This window comes from Poecilia mexicana, unplaced genomic scaffold (genome assembly GCF_051168715.1).
Source record: "Poecilia mexicana isolate PSO_F unplaced genomic scaffold, ASM5116871v1 scaffold_9, whole genome shotgun sequence".
Lineage (NCBI taxonomy): Eukaryota > Metazoa > Chordata > Actinopteri > Cyprinodontiformes > Poeciliidae > Poecilia > Poecilia mexicana.
The window spans coordinates 24514143-24533956 of NW_028263378.1; the positions used below are offsets into that span (position 1 = coordinate 24514143).

Sequence of the window (19814 nt, forward strand, 5' to 3'; positions counted from 1 at the left end):
AGGCTGCAGATGACCGTGGAAACATCAATGAAACCGTGAGAGCAGGTCAGATGCGTTTAATCCACTCCACCTCCAGTTTTGAGCCACATCTCTGCCGTATTGCGTCACTTTCTGAGACAACAGAAAACCCAAGCTGACAAAGAATAAGTCGTGTTGTTGTTCCTTGGCTTCATATACAGAATTCAACATGTTTTCACATCCTGGGATGTGTTATCAAAAGGCACCAAGAACACCAAACATCACACCACCCATGTGTGGAAAAGTTTAAACCCCAAACTTTAAATATCTTGTGACACACTGATTAGTTCTTCTAAAACATAAACCGACAGCCTGGACAAGGAGAGAATTCAGTATTAAACTCCAAAAATCTGTATTTTATGGGGGAGCTGTGAAGAAGACGAGTTTTTACCCAAATAATTTAAGTGACATAGCAAATATGTTAAAGAAGGCTCTCTGGTCAGAGGACATCAAAGCTGAATTTTTCTATGTGCAGCCGAGGCCGAATACTAATCAGTCCCTCCACGGCCTCACAATTGTTTTCATTAGCTTTTTTGCGATCAAAATTGCTCATTTTATGGTGCTACTTCAGAAATATTTGCAATATTTGCGTTTATTTTGCAAAATATGACTTTTTGTCACAGGCCATATCAATCAAAGACTTTAACTTGGCAGCAGTGTAGTAGAAGTAAGAAATACTGAAACCTGCAGATGGGAGTCAGCAGCCACTTGAACCCAATGTTTCTGACCATTTTTGCAGGAAATTGTTAATAAACTCATAATTACGTTGCTCTTGATCTGTTGATTTTTCTTGACCTCCTTGGCATGGCAGAAACATGAAAAACTGGAGGGATTGACTAATACCGCACATGACCCTGAGCATCACTCTGGTGATAGCAAAATCAATGTTTTGACTTCCTTAGGAAGGAGCGGCACCACTGGAGAGATTTTATTAGCAGATGGGATGGAGTTAAATACTTGGTAATCCTGAAGAAAAAAACTCTATATTAGAGGTTGTAAATGAAAGACTATGTGCACAAAGTAACAAAGTATTTTACCGTATTTATATAGTAAAATACCGGCAACTATAGTTGCCGGTATTTTACTGTAAGTTAGTTGTTTTTTTTTACAGTGTGGATCTTAGCACAGAAATCTGAGGCAAAACTTTCAAGAGTTTATCCAACCAACCCAATTTTACCAAGCTTGAGATATTTTGTTAAATGTAAATAAGAAACAACTTCCAGTCCAGAAATTGTCAAACTCAGTGGAGTTAAATCGACTAGAAAACCTGCAGCGGTAAACATGTGAAATATGTGGGACTTATTTAGTAATACACAAACAAAGAAACAAAACCTGTATCACTTTCCTTTCACTTAATTATACAATCCTGCCGTTTGCTTAAAATCACAATAACATCGGCTGAGGGGTTGCAATGAGACGTGAGATGAAACTACGAAAAAGCTGAAATGATGAAATAAATGTTGGAGCAAGAAGAACATACATCAAGAAGTGAAACGTTTATTTTTCAGAGATAAGAAAAGTAATTTTATCACAGCTGTCAGAAACGCATGATTTTTGCAGCTATGGATGAGGCAGACACCTTCAAAGGAATACATTTATCTTAAAGAGCATGTGCCGTCAAAAAAAGGAAACAAGCTGCAACGCAAAAGCCTTGAATTTGACTGAGCCACGCAATTAATCTCCACAATCTTCATGCGCCAACATAGTGCAAACGCTGGGCATATACATGCCTTCAGGAATAATGAGTCACACGTGACTTTATTTGATCCACATTAACCGTGATGACTACCGCTCTTGAAGCAGCTCTTAATGTCATCAGGCAGCGCCGGAGCAAGTAATCTCGCTCCCTTCACTGAAAAACCACTGTGATATTTTCAGAGAAATGCCATAATCCACGTTATATCTCTGTGCTCCTGACATGGCCTTATTTTTGATGCTGGTGGATTAGTGCAAGAATTAGAGAAGATGACTAATACTGTGAGTGGGAAAAAAAAGTATCCGGTTTCTATCTTTTTCTCTCTTTTTCTTTTCCGTGCAGCGGCACTCAAAGCAACAACAGACCCGGCCGTACCTGAGAGTGAAGTTAGTCAGCTGAGCAGAGCTGGCCATCAGTATGTAGAAAGTGGCGATGTCGGTCTTTTTCAGAGGTTTGGACGACGTCCGGATGACGATGGCGTTCCCGAGCTTGAGGCGGGACAGCGTGGCCATCCCCTTGGGAATCTGCAGGAGTTGCACGCTTCCGATCCTCTGCATGGGAGTCACGGGAACGTATTCGGCCGGCGGCGCCGAGCTGCTCCACCGGCTTCCGTTCACAGAAAAGCACTTCCCGTTGACCCTGGGCCGAGCCTGGTAGTACAGCTCCACCGAGTTCCCGGCAGATGGATCCTGCCTTTCCCTGCCGGTGCCCTCCGACCCCGCAGCAAACCACCCCGGCTCAGGCAGAAGCTCGGCCATGCAAGTTCCCCTTTCGCCTCCTATGGCGCAAGAACCCCTCACCTCCTGCGTTTGCCAGAAAGCATAAACCGTCACACATGGTAGCTCGTCCGAGGCGCCCTGGCTTCTGGCCCAATCCCTCCCTGCGACGTAGAAGAGCACCCGGACTTTGGGTTTGGAGGAGAAAACCCGAGGCGTCAGCACGAAGGCCTGGATTTTCCAGTTGAATGTGAAGACATCTGGGGCGTTGAAGAGCTGCACCGACTGCACCAGATCCAGAGGCACGAGTCTCTCTGTGGACACGGGGCCGTAGCTGGCGTTGACAGCTGGCTGGCGGCTGGCTCTTAAGAGAACGAAGGGCTGCGTGTGACTCTGCATGCTGGAGTTCCTCATGAAGTCCTGCCCAGCCTCCTTAAGGAAGAGGTAGTCGGCGTCCCGTACCTCATAGTTGACCGGCAGGAAGACAGGGAAAGGCACTGGACTCTTAGCATCAGTGAGTTCCTTGCTGTTCGGATCTGGAAGATAAAGAACAGTAGCTTACAGTTTACTAAAATAAAATAAAACAAAAATGCGCTGTACTGTTTAGGAAAACGTATAGCCAAAGAAACCCTCCCCAGCCTCCATGTACATTTGGTAATAAACTGCTGTAGCCTACTTTAACCCAGGGGCCTTTGAAGGACAGCCTATCAGCTGAGTAGGGCATCAAAGAATTAAAAAGGATTCTGAGATTAACCTTAAACCTTAAGCTTTCCCCTTTTCTCTTACCAAGAATGGCAAACAATATTACTAGTAGAAGTTTATGCATTCCATTCAAAAACATCAATATCATAATGAAATTTTTAATAGTCACAGAGCGACTATGGTATTGAACCACTGAACAGAGGCAGAGCTGTTTGTGCATGATTTATGGGAAAGTGCACCTGGACGATTATCTTTTACTCCGTCTCTTAAACAGATAGGTGTGGCACAGAAAAAGGCACAGCAATAAAAAAAAAAATTAAAAAAAACAGGGGAGTGCGTAGAATATTACAAATGGCAATTGATTTTTTTTTTCAACACAGTTTTCTTATAAGTTATTAAGAAGTTCACTTCGTATGGGTGAGATAAATTACCTCATCACCCATTGGACGCTTTGTTCTACTACATGGGATGATTGTAACTTTTGGAGATTTGGAGACGGACACCAGGTTTCACAATGCGAGATGGTAAAGATCGATAATGCATCAACGAACAGGAAGCACATTGCAAGAAAGCTACACCTTCCCATCAGTTCTAGGTTGGTTTCAGCATTTTTTGTGCAGAAAAAATGTGCCTACAATCCAATGCTGGGTTTGGATAGGAGCTCAGTTAGATTCAACCAAACAAAGAGTCAAAAAACTCCAACTGAGTCGTTAAAGTCAAGTTAGAGAACCTGATCGGACGTCACTGAACCTTTTCCACAAGACGAAATCAGGCAAAGAAGGTGGAAAATATGTGCATTAATGTATTTGTAAACGTTATGAATTCATTAAACGGACACCTTAATTTTCTTTTATTTTAGTATATTTTAGTAAAAAAAGTAATGAGCTATTTATTTCTAATTGGTGTCACTCACAGTCTAAACAAGCTTATTGTTTCTTTCTGGTTGTTTTCCCATCATAACCTGAATATTTTCGGTAAAGGTGCAGGATGGGAACAATACCATTCTTTTTATTTCTGATGTTTAAGCAGCATTGAATGAAATGATCAGGATCTTGGCTGCAGTTTTTTTCTTTCAAACTTCTGGAAGCATCAATTTCTTTTTTAACAAAGCTTGGAAACAAACTTGTCTTGCATAACACAAGAAGGCAGTTTCAGTCATTTCCAAACAGTATAATTATGTCATTTTGAATCGTTATTTTTTTCGCTGCCTGTCATTATAACCTACCATTTGCTTTTCAGGATCACAATCTGACAAAATGAGCACTGTCGGTAAGTTATTATGCAATTATAATTATTATTGTGCTACTACATCATTAAGTCCTATTTTTAACATTGGAAAGTTGGATATAACATTAAAGTTTAGAATGCTTTTTTTAAACTTACATTTAGTGTGTTTTTTTTTCTCATTTCCATGAGCTAACAACATTCAGACGATAACACTAGTAATAGTAACACCAATGACTTTAAAGACAAAAATAAGTTATTTCTGGGCTTTTTCATGTCAGCATGAAAGCAGCAGAATGAATATTATCTGATCTTTACTGAAAGTTTTTTTTTGTCTTTTGATTCAATGGTCATTTTATTTTAATCTCTTTTTAATGTCTTTTTAAACAGAACTGGAAAAAATAAAAATAAAAATACAACAGCAGGCCCAAAACTAAATTGTGTTCCTCTAGTTGGTAATAATAAAATCCAACATCTTATTAAGTCAATAAAAACCAACAGCGCTGAGCGTCTCACAGCACATAAAATCACATCCGACAGGGAATCAAACGCGTTCCTACGAATCGGCATGCGGCCGCAAATCGTCAAAAAGATCAAATCTCCAACAAAATTTGCGCCCCGCGCATTTGTGAAATGTGAAGAGATGCCACATAACGCGTGTTTATCCCTGAATTATTGATTGTTGTGCCTCCAGTTCGGAAGGTTTAAAGCAGAATCATTCGTCATGTCCCCTCATGGCTGCTGGCATTTGATGAGTCTCTCTATCATCTATCCATCTCATCTGCTTTTCATCTTCGTTCATCCACTCCAGCTAAAAAGCCTGTCAAGCTGGCCCGGACCGTTCACACTGCGCTGACTTCACTCTACATGTCACAGTCATTTCAAGCTAGCAGCCCTCAGAAGAAGCCAGCAGCGTGGCTTTTCTTTTCTTTTTTTTTTCTTTCTTCCCTCCTTCCTTGCCCACACAGACATGAGTGTCATTCATGTTCACTGAGTGGGCGCCGCACGAGGAGGAGACTGGAGCCTGAATCTGGGCTGCTGCAGCTTCTCCTACCAGGGGCCACAGTGACAGATGTGCCGTTTGAAACCAGAGCTGGCAGAAGCTCCATTTGAAGTAAATATAAACTAGCTTACTTTATCTGAAAAGCAGGGAAACCTCTGTAGCTCTGATTAGGTTACAAAACACTGCGCGTTTGATCATCTCTTCGGCTCGGTTTCGTTACCCTCGTGTAATCTTAGTCTTCATATATGTATATTTATATATATATATGTACCACAAAATCTAAAAGAGGGCTCTTTTGTATACCTTAGTCTGTTTGTTCCAGGTTTTTTTTTTTTTTTTTGAGAACTACTTAAAAATGGCAGGCTCTGAGTCGGAGATGAACTGTTCATTGCCAAAATTTCACATATCTGTTGAGCAATCTGAGAAGGTTTTTCTCCAAAAGAGATAGTTTTGCCCTCAGGAGGTAAACATACAAGCAAATCTGCGGCACCAACTATTCCAGCTGTTTGAGCCTCTCAGATTTTCTCCTCCTGAGCTGCTCCTGCTCCTCAGCCAAGTTGGATAACATCAGCACTGATGCTCCCAACTGTCTCTACAGACGGTTGGGATGAACTTCTGCTTTATTACATCATGCCAGATGCATTTTAAAAGACCAGCTAGAAATGCATACTTTATTCACTTTATTGAAGATTTGCGTTGTGATCATTTTTCTTTTTTTCGTAAGAAATGTATTAAATTTGTCAAGGTTTAGATAAATCGACTTTACTACTACTTTCAAAAGAAGCTTTAATGTGTGTTTCGGATCAATGTCGTGTTGGAACTCCCAGTTTTGTCAAGTTTCCAACAATCTGACTCTGACCTGCTACCTTTGAATGAAACTGGTTTAGATGCTCAAGGATGACCAAGAAACACCAGCAGCAGTGTCCACAGTGGACATCTTTTTTTTTTTTTAACAGTATCAAAGGGTGCTGATCAAGAAATAAAACTAATCCCAAATGTGAAATTTTAATTCCAAGTAGAGTGTGGCTGTTGCCACACAGACCAGGCAAATGCCTCATCATGCATGACAAAAAAAAAGAGCTATTTGGCTGCAAAGGCATTAAATATGTTTTTGGATAAAACCAACACGAGGCAATAAACTCTAAAACCACTGTGCCATTTGTCAACTATGTCATAGTCCACTGATGTTTGTGTTATAGTTAGCATTTATGTTTGTTAGGTTTTTCCTCATCAGCTCATCCCTCTGTGTTCTTTATTTGTTTTTAGCTTCTTATTTATTCTTTTGTTCTGATTGTGCTTGTAATTTATTCTCCATTATTAGGCTTGTTCTTCTTTGTATTTTTTCATGTTTATTAGTCTCCTTCCCTCAGCACTCTCCAGCTGTTCAACATTCCTCTTATTAAGCTCACCTGGTCGCTCGCTCTCTCTCTTCCTCTCTCTCTCTCTCTCCCCCCTTCTCCAGTATATAAGCTCCCTACTTTTCTCTAGTTCCTCCAGTTTCCTCCAGGAATGAAAGTTTTTCAGTTATTTCTTCTGCTGCCATGCTGAGCCCTGTGCTTTCTTTGCATATTAGCTCCTTCTGCTAGCTCCTCGGAACGTGGATGAGATTTTGGAGGAGGATCATGTTCAGTTGTTCACCTCCACGTTGAATCAACAGCTATGTGGTCGAACTTGAAAACTGTTCAATGTCTGAACTGTACAACAATCCCAGACGCATCAAAACTTGGTTTTGGAATGGATAACGCAGACTCACGTTTAGTGTCTTTAGCAGCATCGGCCTCAGCAAAAAAATGTGTGGACTCAAATCTTAGCTTCCTGCCACGCCAGGAAACCAAGCAACTTCAACAAACTCCATGTTTAATTTGAACTGTTTTAACATAAAAAAGTGCTATAAGTAAGAACTCGTGCATTCAGCTCTTGCTTTGCAAATCATTCAATTTGTTTCTCGCAAACACTCCTCCATGGAAAAACAATTGTTCATCTAAATTATACAAAACCTAGAAATAATCTAACATTCCAACGCATAATGTTTTTAAATTATTCACTTAAACTCCACATGAAACAAAGCTGTGATGTGGATTATATCTCATCTCTGAGCATAAATAATTACTTTAATTCATAAAGAGGAATATTTTTATATAATTAAAATGCAAAAGTTAAAGTTTGATCAGTGTTTTTTTTATTTTCTTTCTTTCTTTCTATTTTTTAACCTAGGATAAAACAATATCTAATATTTTCCCTGTAGATTTTTAGTTTCTGCATCTGCTCAGTGTGTTTGTCTTAAAGCATTTCTCCCAGAGTTTTAATCAATCTTTGTCTTTCCATTAAATGCTTAAAGCCTGAAAATCCTCGGTGAATCCTAATATGCACTGATGGCTTTCACCATATGTGCAAAACAACTCTGCCATCCCAACAGCTTTGCAGAAGGCAATGGGTGTCTGCATTCTAATTAGTAAATGGTGAGATGAAAAGATCTGGTTTTTCCTTTTCTACTGCTGTTACATGTGCTTTCGGATATCAAATGTTGGTCACATATGAGGCGATTCGCTAGATATCAATATGTTGGAATTACAAACGCGCTGGCAAAGACCGAGATGGTACTACTAGAACTAACTATGCACCTGTGACACTGGTGGGCATCTTTTATCAAGTTTTAGTGGTGAGTTTTTACGTCCGTTGCCTGGCTCGCCTTTGCAGAGCAGCTATCTTTAACGGAGCATGGCAGCTTTTTTTATGAGCTTCTGACAGTTTGCCGAAGAAGAGGTCCTTAAGTACAAAAAATATGTACTGGCGTTAGCACAACATTTAAGCACCCACTTGGGACACACACTTAACACTTGTTAATTTGGCAAAAGTCTTGCAATAAGTTAATTGAAAGTTACATTTTTCAGGGGCAATCTGCAGCGGAAAGAGATTTGTTCAAGCTTATGTATGGTAGAGGCACAAGGGCATATAGATTTCAGATTAATCAGGGATGCAACACAATATTATGTAGATTAAAGCATTGTTCTGTCCATAGGCCTATAGGTCCCTGCTGGCAGCACCATGATGTGGGCCTTTAGCATGAAGTCAAATCAGTTTCCAGTTCAAATGGCAAGTTTCCATTTACGCCTATTGCAATAAATCGGTTAATCGTATAATAAATTAAAACGAGCTCAATGATTTTCATATCCGTGATTTATCATTTTTCTCTTTTCTCTCTCTTTCTGCCAAAAGTTCGACGACAAGTCTTCAGTCTTTTTTCTTTTGAAGGACAATTTTGTTTACAGAAACATCACAATTCATTCTATTTGTTGTTTCTGTGGTTTTTGATTCTTAAAATATCTTCCAGTTCCAGTGTAAAATGTTTGTTAGAAATCGAAGCATAATTTCTTGCATTTTTCTGCCATTACCATCATGTTACTTGAACATGGTCTCAAAACAACGATACAAAAAACAAAAGAAACAATACCAGAAGTTACTGCAATAACTTCTGGGACAATTTATTAACTTTGTTATTGTGACAGGTCTTGTTCCAACACCAGATAATGGATCAATGTGCACTAATTTACTCATATATCCAATTAAGTCTGCGTTTTTTTCACAACATATTCAGCTGTCTGGTTGTCTGTTTGCAATAAATCAGCTAGATTGAACACTTCATCAGTGACATCTCCTGCAACCAACACTACTTTTCTGAGGAGTAAGGTGTAGAAGCTAAGTTTGCAAAAACCCTAATATTCACAAATGCATTTGGCCCAAAATTAAGTAAAATTTTCAAGTGGCCAAGATGAGACCTGGCAGGAGGGAGGAGCAAAGGAGATGATGACAAGAAGGGCTTCCAACCTCAGAGACTTGGAGCTCATCATCAAGTATTAAAAAAAAAAAAACATAATTAGAAGCAGGCAAAAAAAAAACTTTCCCCATTTGTCATTGTGACATTTTAACAACTACCAAATTACGTGTCAACGGGTTGGGCTAAGTCTAACTGATAACCCTTGGAAATGCATCGCAGCACCTTCACAGGTTTATCTTCTCATATGTCTGACAAATGCATGACAATGTTGAAACATGTAGAGATCTTGTGGCATGTGAGGAGTCATGGAAGGATAAGAGAAGAGAGGGAGAGAGAAAAGGCAGATAGATTGAGGGAGGCTTAAGCTTGCATAGTGATTGGTTGGGATTGTTATTTCCAATGAAACTCTTAAAGCTGCTTTGAAAAATCTGATTTATCCCAATTTCTCAGCTTTTGTCATCCTATTAAAAGTCAGTCTGCCTGCACTCCCTGGAAATGGCCATCTGAGAAGCACTTTCCACGCTTCACATATATTGCCTTTGCTTTTTTTTTTTATACTCCATTTTTTTTTTCTTGATTAAGTTGAGGATATAAATTTATTTCTCTGTGCTTGCTTCACTGAGTGTGTTAAAAAAGGGTGCCTGGCTGACATCAAAGCAGAGACAATGTACCGAGCCTATGAAGGCACGGTTCAAATTTTTATACACCATCAAGTCTTTATACTCCTCGCTGATTTCATCCTAAATATTTAATTCACTCCTCACTACTGTGACAATTCTTTGCCGCAAGTGAGACACGTAATTATGCTCAGTTTAGCATTGCTGCAACGCTGTATTACTGAAAAGCGAGATGAAAGTTTGTGCTGTAAATGGGGGACGTTTATTTATTATTCAGACCTTTAGAGAAAGCTGCTTTAGTCATGATTTAACAGAGAGGGAGCCAGCCCTCTAACAAGAGACATGCAACGGAGATATCAAGTATCTTCGTTTTTGGTTTTCCTTTTTTCTTTATTACCATTAAGCACTGTCCCAAGATGCTCCAAAAGACTTTCTCCGCACTGGGACATATCGCTCGCTTAATATTAAAAATGGCTAAAATGCAGCATATGGTCACTCTCCGCTCGCTTACCTTGTGTGAGTACCGCTGATATAGTTGCAAACACCAACAATAGGATCATCCAGCTTTGCCGCTTAAAGCTCATTTTGGCACGCGGCACGGCTCGCGGTTGCAGGCAACTACTTTCCATCGTTCCGTGCTGGTTGGACTTTTCCCTTTCAGCAGAACGCGGAGCGGACCGGCTCGCTCATCCCTTCAGTTCGCTGGCTCGACACCATCACACCTGTGGGAGTGGGAAGTTGTAGCGTGGTCCGCGCGCGTCGGTGAAAACGCGGAGTTCCGCTCATGGACTGTGCGTAAAAGCCGTGCGTAACGAGCCCGGAGAGACTTTGGCGGGTGGGTTGTGGGGGAGGAGGAGGAGGAGGGGGGAATGCTGGATGCAAGCGAAGCGAGCGCGCGGCGGAGGGAAAGATCCGTGGTGATCAGTTTTTGACTCCCGGTGTCCCGCCGCTCACGGGACTCTGCGGAGCTCAACGCAGATCGCGGGCTGTCTTGTGCTCAACCCTTTCAGAGCACTAAAGTCATCATGTGTCACTGCTCATCCTCTCAGGAGGCAACGTGCAGATTAACCCTGCACGGGATTTTAATCTGATGATGGGAGACTTGATCAACCGTTGCTTCTCGACTTTGAATGTCTGATGATGGTTAATCACGTCGACGTCACTATTTGTGGCGCCTGAGGTGTGGGGTGTAGCAGGGGTTTGATGGGTGGTGGTGGGGGGAACTAATATAAATTTGCCCGCTTCTTATGAATATTAATTTAAGAGAAAATGAATATTCATAAATTAATATTCATTAGTTAGTCATCAAGCTGTGACGAGTTGCAACATATTTGTTTTGTCTTCTTTCACAGGGAACCATATTTGGGTGGCACTCATCTACTCCTAACCATCCCAGCTCATCTACAAACACCATAATGTCATCAGACACAGGAAAGCCAAGGCTAAAAGCCTAAAAACTCCAAATTTCCCCCATCTGCCTAATTCTTCTTCATATTCACGTATTTGTTTTTAACTTTCATAAATAACTTGGAGATAAATGGCCGTAAAAATGCTGAAATGTTGTGCACAGTTATATGATGAATTTGTTTTTATTCATTTATTAGACCAGACTCTCGTGACTCCCATCGTGTTTCTGCTGCTTGAGACAGTTGTCATGCACAAATGTCAAGATGTATAAATGGCGGCTAATTTTTGTTGATTTACTCTGACTGACTGCATCCTGACCAATGAGTCCATCCTAACTCTACCAAAACTGATGGACACCAGTGTCAGTGTAGAATAGACTGTGCTCTGTAAGCAATATGCAAAAGAACATACAAGATATTAGTGCTGCTGTGGTGACTGGCGGGTGATGAAAGTGGAACTCCAAATCATATTCTGCTTCAGTGTCCATTAAACCTTACACTGACTCTGTAAGGGCGCACAACAGCAACATTTTCCAAAGTTCTTTAGCAAGAATAAAGTTTTAGTAATCATAACAAATCAGTTTAGTTTTGGTGTATTGGTACTTGGAGAGTTAATCAACGATATTTTGCAGAGGATCCACTACCTAGAGCAGAAACCCGGTTTTCTTCCATTTTTGAGGATTAAAACTTACTTTGAAAAAATAAACAGTCATTCATCTCTTGTTGGATTGGCCCACTTAATCTAACTCTTAAATATTTCCTAACAATCACAAAGCTGATTCATATCACCAAAAATAATCAAATTAATGTTGCTATTCAAAGCGATGCAGTTTTTGCCAATCTTTGGAAAAAATATGACTCATATTTCTGTACTGTTCATTTGGGAATTTGTCATTATTATTGCCACTTCTCTTTAAGAAAATAACAAACTAATAATAAGTCTCTTATCTTAAAACCTTTCACAGGATTTTCTTGAAGAAAAAAAAAACCTAATAGTTTCTCTGAAGGGCAGGAAATGTGTGAAAGCTACATGTGGATTTTTAGTGCCCTCTAATGGTGAAGAGGATTTTACATGACACGTGTGAACAACTTTTAGTTACAGCAAAAGATGAGGAACGAGATTCCTCCATTATATGGGCTCATTTGATGAGCAGAATTTAAACTTATCAGACATTTTCGATACGCACCTGTTTGGGTTAGGATGGGGAAATGCATGTTTCAGAAGGAGGGGAATAAAACACCTTTACCTCAGTGGTTGAACATGGTGCATGCTCTGACTGGTATCAGCAACTAACAGTTATAAGTTAGTCGCTTGCACTCTTGTGTGAGGCTCACAGACTTGTTGCTGCAAATGCACTGGGGCTTTTTTTTTAAAACAAATAAAGAGGATTAGGCAACATATCAATGAACAGAGCTCATAACTAGCAGCTCAGAGTTATCTGGAGACGGGCGCAGGCTGCCATGAGCTACAGCTGAGAGCACATTTGAGCTTCTCCATCACTGCAGCGCAGTGATAAGCAGAAGCATCTGTGTGCTGGGGTTGCTCCATGCGCTGCGGCGCCGCCGTGGGATGATTTAGATCCTCTGCTATTTACCTGCTCCTCACACACAGGTAAATGCAACTGCACTGTGAGCTGTACTCTGAAGGAGGGTTAGAACCAAAAAAATGAAAAAAAAGAAACAGTGACGCAGGAGGAAACGGAGTGCCTTTTAAAAATATTTATTTCTTTTTTTTCAACGTTTTGTCACATTACAGCCACACAATTTTAGGGAATTATGTAAAAGTATTCAAGAGGTATATACACTTTGGTGCTGCACTTAAACTTTCAAATCTGGATGCAGAGCTGTGGCAGCCGGATGGTTGATTTATTGGCTTATCTTAAAAAGTCACATTAATGCTCTTTTTACATTACTTAATGCTACACACAAAAACAAATTCTTCTCAAAACTTACCAACCGTCCTCCCCGCCCACACGTCATTTTACAGGACAAAAGAAAAAGGAAAGAAAAAAAAAAGATACTGCTGACCTTCGCCTTGTCACTCTCCGCTTCCAAATGAAGAGAAAGCATATGGTTAAATCTATCACAGATGCGTCCTGAACATCTTAAGGACGGCGAGACAAGACGGGCCCCCGGATATGCGAGTCAGGATGCTGAAATAGATGGATGTCACGGCAGAAATGTGCGAGCGTGGGGGGAAGAGTGGTCATAAACCGAGAGATAAATGCGAGTGCCAGGAGGGAGGGAATGTGTTTTCAGTGTACATCATCCTTCTGTGTGACAGATCGAGGTAACTTCTGCCGAGGAGCATTTAGCCACACGCGCTTCCACAAACGCTTTAATGTTTCCAGTCTCATTTTCGTTTCAAACCCAGCGAAAAGATTATCTTAAATTTGCATAGCCTCAGAATGACATTGAGAGGAACAAAATGCTGACTAGCTTGTGTGTGCGTCTCTGTCTCCTCCTCAAGCACGTCTTCACTGTTTCTCTGAGGTCCTCCACACCTGCTCGGTGCTACGATTTCTGTTCTATGAGGACATAAATCAGCTCATTTGTAATTGAAGAAATGACTATTTACCTTCTAATCAGGATTTTTTTTCTTACTTTTCTTCTCCTGAACTAGTAACCTTGAATTTACGTGACGTTATCAAAACAGAAGACAAAGTGAAACCGCTACAGGAAGCTTCACGTTTCCTTCAGGAACATGACTGTGGTGTCAACGTTTGCCCCGAGAGGATGGATTTCTCCAAATGTCAGTGTTTGTATTAGTATACACATGGCTTAATTTTCAGAAGTTTTGCAGCATGTTTGGGGAAAAAAAGTTAAATCATCAGTTGAAGGTCTGTTTGTCCTTCGGTTTGTGATTGTAACTTGGAAACTGTTGTTCATCTGAAAAGCATTTTTCACAAAGGCGAAATAGAGGAAGGTTTATTGTCGTTCATGCTGGAGCGACCACCACATACCCAGTCAGGCAGCAGTGATGTTTTTACAGCGGTTGACAGACTTGGAGCTGGCGCCGCATTTGGAGTCGTGTAACAACAAGAGTGAACTTCTGAGGTCCGGTTTAGAAGGTACTGTACAACAGAAATGATAATGCTGTGTCATATTTATGCAACAAATGTCAGAAGAGTAAAAAAAAAAAAGTACTTAAAAATAGATAAAGGCAAAATAAACTGATGCTGTTTGCGGTGTAAATGTACCTCTACTTAACTGAGCTGGTACATAAATTCAGCAGAGAATTAACTCGCAAGCGCTTTGAAGTGTTTTATTAACAATAAATGAAAAAATACTGTGTATTTTCTAACATAAGAATTTATGCACCTGCTTCAATTGTTTTCAGTAATAAAACTGAAAAGGTTTTCAACTGTCACCCATTTGGCATTTCCTTAGTCCTAGACTAAGAAAATGTGAGAGTGAGAGGACTTTCATTTCCCTCTTTTTGTTCTTTTTCTGCATGTTGAAGTGGATTCCTAAGTGTGGCCCCCGGGGGCCACATGAGGCTCCTGGATCCAGTCCAAGAATGGGCAGTTTTTACAATTTTTCTGAACTAAATGTTTAATTACAAATTAAAATGCTCTCGGAACAGAAAATCTTTTTTCCAACACTTTTTCTTTTTTGTCCTTTTGTAGCCATGATTTACTGTTCTTGCTTTAATTTGATATAACAGAAAGTAGAACCACAAACACCCAAAAACTTTTAAGTAAAGGCTTTTATTGAACTAAGCCTAGAATATGTAAAGAAAGACTGACCAGTCAAACTCTCTTAATTTTAGGGAAATTCTTGTTTGTTACCCTTAACATTAGCATTATCATGAGATGGCCAATACAGCAGCAGAGGAAGATGTGGTGAGTAAGAACTTTGCTAGGGAGAGACTTTAACTCCTTGAAAATTACAATTTCCTCCTTAGGAAATGTCTCCTGAAATATGGATGATCAAACAAGAATAAATAACACATTTATTCCAACGCTTCCTGTGTGGGTGGAGGGGTCATGTTAAAATATTTGAAAAGAAGTTGTGATATAAAAGTTAGCTCCTACACAACTTCTGCTGTTTTGACGGCTGTAGACTCAGAGCTATTTTGAGCTAACAAATACTAACGTCTCGTATTTCTCACCAGATATATTAACACCTTTTCAAATCAGATTAGCTGTGGTTGTTTAATTAAACCGACTGACATCATGTTGAGTTTTAACACTTGTAACACTTATTTTGATTCGGATAAAGGATTTTATTATCAAGAAATGGTCACTCGTTAATTAAAAACAAACTCTGATTTGTTTTTTCTCTTGCTGATGTAGCTTGATTGTACATCAAGGTTTTGATGGAAGGAACCAGAAAGGATGAGATTATGAAGCCTTTGACTACGTACATGCATATACTGCACACTGCAAAACCTCTGCACAACATGGTAGCGAGTTAAAGGGACCTGCAAGCATCCATGTGTTGATCTGCAAGCCGGCGAAAATGATCTGGTCTTTTTATCTTTCAAAAAAATAAAAAGTAAATTTTTGATTCTGCCCCAAATATCCAGCTGTAATGATGAAATGCATATTTTTCCATGACATTTAACTCCAAATAAAACTGGATATATCAGAGAAAAAAAAATATTTTTCTGACATGTGGTTGACTTTATTGCATAAGATACAAAATCATTTTTCAATGTGTGAAATTTGGAAGGGAAATTGAAGATATTTTATGTATTTTTATTATATTTTTTTATCCCATACATTAAATTCTGGCACAGAGTCTGAGCTGGAAGCTGCTTTTCGCCAAACATTAATACCAAGTATGGAAAATTTAAAAGGTTCAGAGCAAAGACCTGAACAAACAAGGGCACAGATGGTTCAAACATACATAAAAGCTTGATCTCTTGTTATTGCCCGAGGTCCTGGAAGCATGTAAACTAAGCCCTGGACCAATTTTACCAAGAACTACACCAAAACATGCGTTGAGTTTGTCAACACAAGTGATTCTGATCTCTGGATGTTTGTGCTAGGTATTAGTATGCATCATTTTCCTAAAAAAATACATATATATCAAAACTGACAGTAATATGGGGTGGAAATTGTGATACTTTTTTAAAAATTTATAATACTTGTTTTTCACTCATTTTGAAGCAGGACAGAGCCGCCTGCAGTTTCCTAATCTCGTCCAAACTGGGACATGAGAGACGGCTCTCTGTGTACGGGCTGAATGGTGCTAAGCAGAGGAAGACAAGTTTGTTTAGCCTAATCTCCACTGCGAGATGTTTGACTTCTTCCTCTGCAGTTGAGCTCATGTAATCTGCTGTTTGTGGCGCTTTAAGTTTGCGAAGTGGCGAAGGGAGGTTGGAGAAGAGGAGGGGAGAGAGTGCATGATGGGAACTGTCATTTATGTCCCATTGATGGGCGCTGCCAGTACCCTGCTAATCCCCCGGCGTAATCCCAGCACAACCACAACAGAGAAGTCGGGAACACCAGTGTGGGCAGGACGAACTTTTGCAGTGCCAGCGAAAGCCACACTCTCATCTGGGTATACAAGCATGCATACAGGGTTACTCAACTGACGGCTTGAAATTTGATGCTCATTCATGATTGTATTGAGGTTTGAATGCCTCGACGAATTACAGAATTTCTTACAAATTGTTTAGAAAAACTTGCGCGTCCGGAGAGTATCCTCAGCTCAATTCTTTTTTTCTCATTTTGCTACATTTCAACCTTAATCTTTTCACATACCATATATTGCAAGAACAAATGTAGATATATTTTATTAGGTTGGGGTGTGTTATACCAACATGAAATGGTGCACAATTGTGATGTTGAAGGAACAAGACGATTGGTTTCCATTTTTAAATTGGTCAAATTTTGCCAGACTCACATTTCCACACAATGTGATGTGCGACACACAGCTTTGCACTAAACTATTCCACTGTAAGTCTAGGTGTGAGCTTAGCATAGCTTTACTGCTAGATAACATTATTTCCCTCCAGTCTTGACCTGCATTTACTATCCCATTAAGTGGAAAGCTTCCCTGGTAAAGAAAATCCCTGCAGCATGTTGCTGCCACAGTGGACATGGTGTGGCTCAAGCTGTTACTTTCGCTCCACACTTAGTGGTGAGAGAGTTACAATGAGCCTTTTGGCCACTTCATTTCTTTATAACTGTTGCCTGTTGGTAGCCAGGCTTTGACAGGTTTGAAGTCCTCGTTTTCATGCTGTGGCTTGAGCTCAGTGGAAATTCAGATACTGCGAGGATCAGGTAGGAGACGGCGCCTAGATCATTTCTGTCCTGTAGGGGGAGCCAGTGTTCTCTCTGAAGGCATCGCCACACCTGTTGCTCATCTTCATCATTTTCCTGTTACTTGAGGTCAATCCAGAGATCAGCTAAGCGCTGGTCTATTAAAGTCACTTCTCTGAGAAGTATTTCTAATAACATTATAAGCATTTACTGTTTATTTATAGACTTACCTCTAGCACACAATCAAGCCTCAATTGGATTGTTTGAATAATCAATGCTTCTGGAACTGACTTCCTTTGGACTCTGGATTTTTTTTTAAACCTTGCTAAAATCATATATTTTTATCTGCTTTTCCACTAATTACTGCTTTGTATGTATTGTTGACTCTTGGGCTGTTGGTTTATTGTGAAGCACTTTAAGATGTTTATATTTTGAACAGACTAATAAAATTAAAAAACCTTCACAGAGACATTGAATTTGTGAACACTGCGCACAATTTAGAATTTTTTGGGGGGGGATATCAAAGTAATGGAGACCGAATAGAGACGTCCCACTTTTCAGATTTTCACATAAATATTTTATCTTCGCAAGGCACTATATGTTGACTTCAGTTCACGCTTAAGAATCTTTATCATCCCCAAGGGGGCAATTAGTTCCAGAGCCAGTAGTAAAAACACAGAAATATGCACGACAACTTCCGAAAAAATTACAACAAATCATATAAAAATCCCTTCAGGGATAAATAAGTTTCTCCGTTTTCTGTCTTGCATCTCACAAGCAGATAGCTGTATCGGGGCGACGGCAACACATCGGCATGCAATTTGGAGTCGTTTCACTGTTTGAGTGAAGAAATAACATTGATTGCGTTGAGAAACATGCATTTTGCATAAATGCCCAACTGCCTGGAAGTGTCATCAAACTTTCTCAGCCCATTTTCGTGTTTCTGTTCATCCTTCAAACAGTGGTTAAGTGAAAGCAAAGCAGCAAAAGGCTCGTTCAGCAGAGGAAAAAAATGTTATGCCACCTCCCCTGTGGGGAGCTGCTTCTTGAGACTAGCAGAAAACCCCTAAGACAGATGTTTAGTTGCTCAGTCAAAGGCACTTTTCTCTCAAGGATCCAAATGTTTCTTCCTTCTAGGGTTTCCTTATTTGTCCGATGAAACGGCGCAGACATTTCAAAGACACAAATCATTGACGATTCTTCCAGAAGAGAGTGAACAATAATCATTGAAAAGAATTAAATGTGACATCTAAAGGGTTATTTCTTTTTATAGCCAGAGGAAAAGTTTCTCAAGTGATTTTCATATTCGTATATAAATATATCTTTTGTACAAGAATCATTTTGTGCAAAGCAAAAAATTGTTTTATTAAACAGATCAATCATTTCCTCTAAGGAAATGTAAAAAAAAAAAAAAAGAAAAAAAGAAAAAAAAAGTAAGAATCAGAGATTGCGGTATGAAGTGTTACGATATATTCAGGAAACAGTCATCCAAAGTTTGACCAAAGCAGGAGTGATACTGTTTTAACTTTTGTTTACGTTTACAAAAAAATAAAATAAAATTAACACAATGAATTATTCATCAATACTCAAATCTTTCCCATTTATCAGTCTCGGTGGATTCATTTGAATTTTTCATGCCTTTTCAGATAAGAAAAAAATAGAAACAAACACATTCTCATTAGCCTGAGTTGTTTTCTGTGTGATAATTAGGGTTAATTAGCCAGTGTGAGCATATTAACAGGCAGAATTATGCTGAAAGACAAGATAAATATGTGTGTTAACATTGATCGGGACTACACTGTCACACACACTGTGTGAGGCAAGGCAAGTTTATGTGTCCAGCACCATTCATGCACAAGGTAATTCCTAAAGTTTTGTTTGTTTTTTTTTTAGAAAAAAAACATGAAAACAGTCAAATATATATTAAAGACAAGAATCACATCAAAAGTACTGCGTAAAATATAAAGCATGATAAAAATGTTTTAGAAAATAATGTTTCAGCCATGATTTGAAGGAGGTAACTATTTCTGTTCATTCAGGTTTTCAGGTAGTTTGCATCAGAAACTAAATGCTGCTTCCTCTTTTATGGTTTTGTTCCTGGGAACACTGAATGTGTAGGTCTCTGACTTAAAAGGTCAACATGATGACTAACAAGAAGCTATGTGTAAAATAGATGTAAAAACATTTTAAAATCAGTGGAGTCTGTGCTCTAATTTATGGACTGCTGTGACGTAATCCATTTTCCTAGTGGTAGTCCGGAAGGTGGCAGAAACCATTTAGAAGACGAAAAGCTGTATGATTGTCTTTTTTTCCCCCTTTTAGTGCAGAGAGCTGTATGGACATTGCTACAATATTTACAGTACTGAAAATAGAACAAACTAATTTTTGTTCTGTTTTGACAGGAAACTAGGGCTGCACATTGTCAGGGAAACATCCAACGAT

At 39.5% G+C, this 19814-nt stretch overlaps 1 protein-coding gene across 1 annotated transcript in view; it reads right to left on the bottom strand.

Moving 5' to 3' along the window:
• The window catches only part of LOC106927399 (transmembrane protein 132D), a 40241-nt gene extending 29714 nt beyond the window's left edge, over nt 1–10527 (bottom strand). Inside the window, exons 1-2 of the mRNA XM_015002940.2 lie at nt 10263–10527; nt 2090–2966 (exon numbers count right to left, since the gene is read on the bottom strand). Coding sequence (XP_014858426.2) covers nt 2090–2966; nt 10263–10380 — 995 coding nt within the window. The 5' untranslated portion in view covers nt 10381–10527. The remainder of the gene's footprint in view (nt 1–2089; nt 2967–10262) is intronic.
• Nucleotides 10528–19814: the final 9287 nt, after the last annotated feature.